Source organism: Desmodus rotundus, chromosome 3 (assembly GCF_022682495.2).
Source record: "Desmodus rotundus isolate HL8 chromosome 3, HLdesRot8A.1, whole genome shotgun sequence".
NCBI lineage: Eukaryota > Metazoa > Chordata > Mammalia > Chiroptera > Phyllostomidae > Desmodus > Desmodus rotundus.
In genome coordinates, this window is record NC_071389.1 from 149,143,575 (window position 1) to 149,153,318 (window position 9,744).

The 9,744-nt window shown below is 38.4% G+C and overlaps 1 protein-coding gene and 1 pseudogene across 1 annotated transcript; both read left to right on the forward strand.

The window, feature by feature from the left end:
- Window positions 1-677: 677 nt before the first annotated feature.
- LOC112319015 (olfactory receptor 6C68) lies at window positions 678-6,398 on the forward strand. Its single transcript, XM_024576230.3, has 2 exons — window positions 678-971; window positions 5,401-6,398. The coding sequence occupies exon 2, from the start codon at window positions 5,421-5,423 to the stop codon at window positions 6,360-6,362; it is 942 nt and encodes a 313-aa protein (XP_024431998.2). The 5' UTR covers window positions 678-971; window positions 5,401-5,420; the 3' UTR covers window positions 6,363-6,398.
- Window positions 6,399-6,490: 92 nt separating this feature from the next.
- LOC112319167 (elongation factor 1-alpha 1 pseudogene) lies at window positions 6,491-8,792 on the forward strand (annotated as a pseudogene).
- The last annotated feature ends 952 nt before the right edge of the window (window positions 8,793-9,744 follow it).

Sequence of the window (9,744 nt, forward strand, 5' to 3'; positions counted from 1 at the left end):
AGCATTATTTGTCACAGTCGCACACTGGAAAGACCTCATAGATCCATCAACTCTGGAATCTATTCAAAAGTATAAAGGGATGAATTATTGGCACACATAAAAACAGGGATAAATGTTAAATTCATACTCAGTGTAAGAACCCAGAGGGGGGAAAAACAATCTTGCGTTATTGTATTTACTGAAACTTGTATGAGAAAACAAACTAAACTGTAGAGACAGACAATTTGTCCATGGTAGCCTGAGGAATGGAGGCGTGCAGAAGGAGGGTGCAGGGGTTTGTAAAGATGTGCAAGGACACTTTTGGGGGGGGCGATGGACACATTCACTCTTTTGATGGTGTTAATGTTCTCACAGGGGTGTTTATATGTCCAAACCTATCAAATTGTACACTTCCAGTATGTGCAGTTTATTTTATTTTTTCCTTCAATAAAGCTATTAAAAGAAAATGAATTAAATAACCCTACACTTGTTGTCCTCTTGTCTCCAGGGACCCTGGAGCCAAGGAAGCTTTTGTTAGTTATTTTGTTGCACCAAAGGAAATTACTGGAAAGATTCATTAGTGACTCTTGAGTGTAAATCACCAAGGACTTTTTGTTTATTCATTTATTTCTAAGTAGAGCAAACAAAAAATGAGTCAGGATTGGTATGGTTCAAACCTCCATGCCTGTCTAGAGATACTGAAATCCCAACTCTTTCAAAAGAAAAGAGAGGAAGAGAGTTCTGGCATTCTACTTCAAGATGATCTTTTCCTCTCCTAAAAATTAAAATATATAAGAAAATATTTCTTAGCCCTTTCATGAAAAAATGAATCTAATTGGTTGGAGACCACAATATCAGAGAACTTTCTACATGTTCAGAGAAACTCAGTGTGAACGTGGATGCATGAACAGAACCTAGCACTTTCAACTACATGCCTTTAAGAATTACTATTGTTAAACTACTGAAGGACATTATGATTGACGGACAGAAAAGTAAGTATAACAAGTTCGGCAACATTACTAATATTTCCCTTTTTGAAACTTTGGCTATAGTTATCTTTGAGGAAGAAAAGATTTCACCTGCCCACATTAAAATTAGATATATGAGTTGTAACATATTTTATAAAGCCCTCAAAATATATGATATAACTTAAAGTAAATATGTGGATATGTAAATAGGAATCCTAATATAAGAAATATCCATACATTACATCAGCTATCTTATTGACCTCAAATTGTAAAATTACAACACCTGGTGTGTGTGAGTGTGTGTGTGTGTGTGTGTATCTCTTCATCACTCCAAAAAGATTGGCTGCAGTAACATCACTCATTTGAAGTCTCTGCCTCTTTTCAGAGAGTTATTGAAATAAAAACAGAAGTCACTTGGTTATAAGTCATTGTCAAGTAATTTATTGAATTCTGTTTTGTAATACTTTGTGAGAAAAAAATCTTTGAACATCAAATAATGCCCATAGCATGTTGAGCTGAGTAAGGTTACATAGTGATGCATGAGTGGCCTGAAAGACAAGGAGAAAGGATGACAGAAAAGTCAGTAGACTGTGGAAATCACTCTTCACTACTTCTGAATTTAATCTAATACATACATTGAATATGTGCCAGAATTCCCTAGTAGGGGTCTCCTTTTCAGGCAAACCATGACTGCATGTCAGCACTTCTTTCCCAGGTAGATGACTACTACTCTGTGGATGTAACTGTATAAATTAGGCAAATCATAAGGTGTGGCTCTACACTTACCTCAGCATGAATAAAATACAATAAAAAACAATGAAAAGTAACTTCTTACAAATAAATTGTGGTTTTGAAAGGAGTTTTCTTCATACATTGATATAGGATTAGAAGCATTGAAACACTGATTGAAAGCTAAAAAATATTCAAGCCTGTCCCATGTAATTAATTCTGATGCATGAGAAAAATTACTGTGGGGCAGCTTTTCACATAAACTCAGCATCAATCACCCCTGACCTCTGGATTTACCATAGCATTAATGGATAACAATGAGGGTGGAAACACACTATGAATAAAAAATTCAATAACTTTTTTCAAAGACCAAGGAAAGAAGGCAACTATAATTTATGTCACAATTGTAAAGACCATTTCACAAAGTGACTTAATAAAAATAGCTCTTCTTAAAAAAGAGCAAAAACCCACAAAATTTTCTAGTTATAGATTCAGAGATTTAGAAAATTTAATAAGCATATTCAGTATGAAAGCATTATGAATTTAAGTCAAAATATGAAGAGATCACTGTGTGTGTGCTTGGTAAATTTGAGATGTACAAGGGGGAACCCCCCAAACTAGAATTTATTTATTAAAAATGTATATTTATTCTTACATGTTCAAACCTTAGTCCCCTTCATTTTACTCTCCATTTGATGCGATACACCTATTGAGACATTTTCCACTGCTCAAAACAGTTTTGAACTCCTTGATTGTGATGGCTTTTAGTGTTTCTGCCATTTTTTGTTTCGCTTCTTCCACAGTGGCAAACCTTTCCTTTTGAGGAGTTTTTTAGCCAGGGGAAACAAAAAAATGTTGCTTGGACAAGATTGGGTGAATAGGGAGGGTAGGGCATGGGGTCATGGTGTTTATGGTCAAAAACTGCTGAACACTCAGCAAGGTGTGGGCAGGTGCACTCGTAAATCACCCATAGTGAAATGGGCAGACATGTTGAAAGGGTCTTCAGTCATTCACTGAAGCCAAATGCAGCCTTTCATAACAACGGCAGCTGGTACACTGATACAGATGGGTTCCTACAACAATCACCTAGCAGGGGAAGTCTGTAGTACAAGGGGACTGCCCTCCAAAAGATTATTTCAGTTTGGGGGATTCTCCCTTAAATATATTCAGAAAATATTTTTAGACATTGACAATGTATGTGGAAATGTGTTATTGTTGCTGTCACAGTGAGAAAAACATGATCCCAACAAAGATAGTCCTTGGCTAAACCTTATCATTGTGGCAAGTCTTGATTGTTATGGGGCACAGGAGAGGGGGTATAGGCTAGGATAGTCATCGGAATTGCAGAAAACTTCCTAGGGGAAACAGTGCTTCAAATGAAAATCGTTGATTAGGTTTGCTCAATTAAATCAGGGAATGTGGGAAAGGGTATAAAAGAGACTTGCTCACCGTAAAAACTGGCATAGAATGCCTGGTTCAGAGGTGGAAACTGTGAGTGCACAGGACAGGAGGGGAGATGGCACACCACGTGGAGGGTCATGACTTCTGTTTCAAGCACATTGCAATGGACATGCCTGTGATTTGTGCAAGCAGATATGTTGGGGAGGAGGTTCAATTTATAAGTAGATATGTTTGGTAGTTAATTTCACATGTAAGTCAGAAATGATCGATTACTAGAAAGAGAAATTTAGTATATAGTAAGTGATAGGTGTTATTTAAAATTGTAAGAACTGTGGAGAGAACAATGAGAACGTATCTTAGAAGTGAAGAGCAAATAATAAGTCCAAAGAATCAAAACAGGCAAAAAGATAACAAAAATCATGTGTGTAATTCTTGTTAATTTATCAAAGTATTTCATAAATGCGAATGCAAGAAAATTGTGTTTAATATAGTATATCCTGCATAATAGCTTACACATTGATAGAGAAATGTAGGAGGAAGACAAGGGAGGGAAGATATATGCTATCTTGTGTATAAGTCTTAGCATAGCTCAAAGGAGAAAAAACACTTATAACAGAAGGAAAAAATCTCAGGTGCCAGGTTTGGAGCTGGGGCTACTGCTGGCAACATTCCTCCTTCACCCCCAGGATGCCCTCCCAATGCTGCTCAGCTCGCAGTCATGCAGGGAGCCAATGTCCTCATAACTCATTGGAAGGGGAACTTCTTCATGGGTGGCACAGATGGTGGCTATAGCATCTGGTGAAGAACCAAGGCCACCTCTGTACCGGGAAAGACATCACATACCTTCAGCACTTCTCACAATGTAACTGCTTTAGTCATATTAACCTGAAGTTGCAGTTTAAGACACATGTTGTTGGGGTGTCTTTCTGGTGCCCAAACATTCGGGCACTTTTCAAACTTAATAAGGAACCATGTAATGGTAGCAATACCTCCCTAAAGCATTTGGAGGTAGGGGAGGTAGCCATTCATAAAATGAATGTGGGTGAAGCAGCCCTAAGGATCTTCCTTTAATTCCTCTGCAGTAACACTGTACCATACTGGTCTCTGCTTTTAGTAATAACACATCAAATTAGGTTTGGAGGGAACTTTGATCTGCCTAAGAATTAAAGATGCCAAATTGTTCTGATTGGCCTTTAATCTCCTTTAAGTCTTTGATTTATATTGTTATAAATGCATTAGTTGTCTGCCTTTTCTTTTCCATCCTTTGTCCCACATCCCACCCTCAGCCTGTCTTCCATTCCCTCCCACCATCTCCACTGAATCAAGGGTGCAGGACAGATAGCCAGTCAGACTATTTCCTTCTCTCCTTGCACTTCTCCCCACTTGTCATCTTGTAACTGATCTTTCCCATGGATCCTCTGAAAGCCCCTCTGTGCCCAAGCACAGACCCCATTACTTCTGCACAGTAATTACATCTCCTCAGGCAAAAGACGAGGGTACCTTTGGACCCTCCTCCTAGGGTGTCTCTTCTTATGTGAACCAAATCCAAATTTGCTTTGGTGCCAGAAAAACTGAGCTTGTTTGAACAGGGGATGGTAACACAAACTGTACCATAAACAACAGTTTGTTTACAATGTGCGTGTGGGCAGGGGACAATGAGAAGGATGCATTTCACAAGCCCGATGACTTTAGAGCCAAAATTAAGGGGAGTTTTCACATCAAAAATTAGTCACCATTTATTGTCTGAGTGTCTGATGCAGCCACTCACGGCTCCCAAGATAATGGGGTCAGATTGTGAACTCCTCACTGCAAAATGACTCGAGTCCAGTGAAATCTCATTAGGCTTAAGAATATTTCAGGGATCCTTAATACTTTAATTTTTCAGTAGTTGGAATTAATTTTATTTTATAATTTCAGTTCATCTAAATTGTGTTCTGGACATGTGATATTTGACTGTACCATTGATTGTTATGGAAGTTCAGTGTTGTATGTCTCTGTCTACACTGTGGACTTTTTATACTAAAAATGTCGAATGAAGACTATTTTGAAGATTTGAACAAAAGGAAAATATCTTAGTATAAAGCTAGAGCAGAGACTCCAAGTTTTGGCAAGAGTCCAAAGAGTGAGTGCAAATATCACACCACATTAGCAAATAAATTCAATATCCTTAGCATGATTCAAAATATAACATGAATAACATGAATAAACAAATATAATATGAAATATGATAAAGGTTACTACAGCTGACTACATTAAATTAAAGTTACATTTTATACAGATATGTGATCTATATATTAATCTGTCTTCATTATTGGGCATACAGACTGGACAAAGTAATCAGTGATGAAAAACTATACGGTAACAGCGTTCATTCTGCTGGGACTGACAGAAGACCCCCAGGTGCAAGCTCTGATTTTTGTCTTTCTACTTTTCACCTACATGCTGAGTGTCACTGGAAACCTGACCATCATCACACTCACCTCTGTGGATCCCCACCTTAAAACACCCATGTACATTTTTTTACAAAATTTCTCCTTCTTGGAGATCTCATTCACATCTGCCTGTATTCCCAGATACTTGTATAACATAGCAACAGGTGACAAGGTCATTACCTACAATGCTTGTGTCATCCAAGTGTTTTTTACCGACCTCTTCGCAGTAACAGAATTTTTCCTTCTGACTGCCATGTCCTATGACCGCTATGTGGCCATCTGCAAGCCCCTGCATTATGTGACCATCATGAGCAGCAAAGTGTGCAGGAGACTCACTTTTTCCTGTTGGTTGGCTGCATTGTTGGGCATATCCTCCCCACTTAGTCTGGGGCTAACTCTGAAATTCTGTGATTTGAATGTCATTGATCATTTTCTCTGTGATGCTGTTCCTCTTCTGAAGATATCATGTTCAGACACATGGTTCATGGAACAAACTCTTTTAATCTGTGCTATGCTGGCCTTCACTTTGACTCTTATGTGTATAGTTTTATCCTATAGTTACATTATTAAGACAATTTTAGGATTTCCATTTGCCGAGCAAAGAAAAAAGGCCTTTTCCACCTGTTCTTCACATATGATTGTAGTTTCCATCACCTATGGTGCATGCATGTTCATCTATATGAATCCTACAGCAAAGGAAAAGGTGACTATTAATAAAGTGGTTTCACTGCTTATTTCTTCTGTTTCACCTATGTTAAACCCTTTTATTTATACACTGAGAAATAAGCAAGTAAAGAAAGCCTTCAATGACTCGATGAAAAAAATTGCATCCTTCTTAAGTAAAATAAACTAGCAGTCAATAAATGAAGTTAAAATAAAAGATAAATGGCTGCTGAACATTTCCATTGAAGTTTATATTTGTTTACCATTTAATAATTTATATTTCAGTTACCTTATGTTTTTCAGTCCTCTTTTGATTTGCTTACATTGAATCTTAAGTGACTTGTTTGTTTCCTTTGGTTTTTACTCAACTTCTTGTAGGAGATTTGTTTCAATTAAAAAAAAATGAAACTATACTTCTCATACTTTCATTTGTAGATAAATATAATCCCACATAATTAAGTTTTATGATATAATAAAAACCATTATTTAGTCTTCCATAAACTGGTAGACTACTACTACCAGTTCATAATACTACTGATTACTGTACTCACATGTGCATAAAGCATTATACTACAAAATTTCAAGTAAGAATTGAAATTTTATGATGAGATATTGAATAGGATGAATGCTAGCATAATGTAATGATACAAAGAACAATAGAGACAAAAGATAATAGCACTTTAGTAGTCTAGGTAATTACATTAAACAAGAATAACATACTGGATAAAACCTCATAAATATTCTTTTGACTACATAGCCAAGAGTAAAGGTTAAAATTTGGGCAATCCCAAGGTATCAGAGTTATACATTTATCAGAAACGAAGATGGAAATTCCCATCTATGATATATGGCTGCTAGGAAAGCAAAGAATAGTGGATGTAGAGGTGGAGCCAATTGTTGAATTATGGGTTACAGGGAACTGGGTTAAATGTCCATATGGAGATGGGAGATAAAGTGTCACAATCAAAGTGGTGAAAGCACATGAAACTAAAAGGGTAGCATAAAGTCAAGACTTTAGCTTTTTTTTTTTGCAGCGGGTTTGCTGCCAGAACACAGGTCACTGAAACCACCACTAAATCAAAGCCAAAATGGGAAAGGAAAAGACTCACATCAACATTGTGGTTATTGGACACACAGATTCTGGCAAGTCTACCACTACTGGCCATCTGATCTACAAATGCAGTGAGACTGACAAAAGAACCATTGAAAAATTTGAGAAGGAGGCTGCTGAGATGGGGAAGGGCTCCTTCAAGTGTGCCTGGGTCTTGGATAAAGGGAAAGCTGAATGTGAGTGTGGTATCACCATTGATATCTTCCTGTGGGAATTTGAAGCCAGCAAGTATCATTGATGTCCTGGGACACAGAGACTTTTTATGGAGAACATGATTACAGGGACATCTCAGGCTGATTATGCTGTCCTGAGTGTTGCTGCTGGTGTAGGTGAGTTTGAAGCAGGTATCTTCAAGAATGGGCAGACCCGTGAGCATGCCCTTCTGGCTTACACACTGGGTGTGAAACAGCTGATTGTTGGTGTTAACAAAATGGATTCCACTGAGCTGGCCTACAGCCAGAAGAGATATGAGGAAATTGTTAAAGAAGTCAGCACCTACATTAAGAAAATTGACTACAACGCTGACATAGTAGCACTTGTGCCAATTTCTGGTTGGAAGGCTGACAACATGCTGGAGCCAGATGCTAACGTGACTTGGCTCAAGGGATGGAAAGTCACCCGTAAAGATGGCAGTGACAGTGGAACCATGCTGCCTGAAGCTCTGGGTTGCATCCTGCCATCAACTCGTTCAACTGACAAGCCCCTGCATCTGCTTCTCCAGGAAGTCTAGAAAATTGGTGGCATTGGTACTGTCCCTGTGGGCCGAGCGGAGACTGGCATTCTCCAACCTGGCACGGTGGTTAGCTTTGCTCCAGTCAACATTACACCTGAGGAAAGTCTGGAAATGCACCATGAAGCTTTGAGTGTAGCCCTTCCTGGGGACAATGTGGGCTTCAATGTCAAGAATGTGTCTGTCAAAGATGTTTGTCATGGCAATGTGGCTGGTGACAGCAAAAATGACCCACCAATGGAAGATACTGTTTTCACAGCTCAGGTGATTATCCTCAACCATCCAGGCCAAATCAGTGCTGGATATGCACCTGTGCTGGATTGTCACACAGCTGACATTGCTTGCAAATTTGCTGAACTGAAGGGGAAGATTGTCACTATGGGAAGAAGCTGGAAGATGGCCCAAAGTTTTTGAAATCTGGTGATGCCGCAATTGTAGATATGGTTCCTGGAAAGCCCACATGCATTGAGAGCTTCTCTGACTATCCTCCTCTGGGCTGCTTTGCTGTTTGTGACATGAGACAGACAGTTGCTGTTGGTGTCATCAAAGCAGTGGAGAAGAAGGCAGCTGGAGCTGGCAAAGTCACCAAGTCTGCCCAGAAAGCTCAGAAGGCTAAATGAATATTATCCCCAACACCTGCCACTCCAGTCTTAATCAGTGGTGGAAGAATGGTCTCAGAACTGTTTGTCTCAATTGGCCACTTACTTTTAGTAGTAAAGGACTGGTTAATGATGACAGTGCACTGTAAAACCTTCAGAAGGAAAGGGGAATGTTTTGTGGGCCATTTGGTTTGTGTGTGTGTGTGGTGTGGCAGTTTTTAAGTTTTTAGTGTTTAAAATCAGTACTTTTTAATGGAAACAACTTGAGCAAAACCTGTCACAGAATTTTGAAACCCCTTAAAACAAAGTTGAATTAAAAATTGAAAAAAAAAGACTAAAAATATTATTTAGGGGATAAAATTGCCCACTCTTGTGAAAGACAACAAGTTTCTCTAAGAAATTTTTCTGTCACTTGTTGAGTTATGAGCTGTGATTAAGGGAATGGGGACAGTTATGTTCCTCTGCTTTTGCAGTACCAATTCTATTTTTTAATTTACTAATATCACATATACACAATTAAATAGTGAATCTAAATGTAACTCTTTGAAAGTTAAGAGATACATAAGCAATGAGATAGACACACCTCATAATTCATATAAAGCATAAAAAGCTGCATGGAGAAGAAGTCAGAGAATAGTTCATTTGTCAATATATTCATTATTTTTTGATTGTTGTTCAAGTACAGTTGTTTCCATTTTGCCCCACAACTCCCCCACCCCCACGCATGCCCACATCCCACCCTCAATCCTACCCCCCTTTAACTTTGTCCATGTATCCTTCCTACATGTTACTTGATAATCCTTCCCCCTTTTCCTTCCATTATCCTCTTCCCCCACCCTCTAGTTACTGTCAGTTTCTTCTTTAATTCAGTGTCTCCTCATATATGTTTTTTGCTTGTTTCTTTTGTTGATTAGGTTCCACTTATAGCTGAGATTATATGGTATTTGTCTTTCACCACCTGGCTTATTTCAGTTAGCATAATGCTCTCCAGATCCATCCATGCTCTCCTGAAGGGTAGGAGCTCCTTCTTTCTTTCTGCTGTGTAGTATTCCATTGTATAAATGTACCACAGTTTTTTTTTTTATCCATTAATTCACTGATGGGTACTTAGGTTGCTTCCAACACTTGGCTA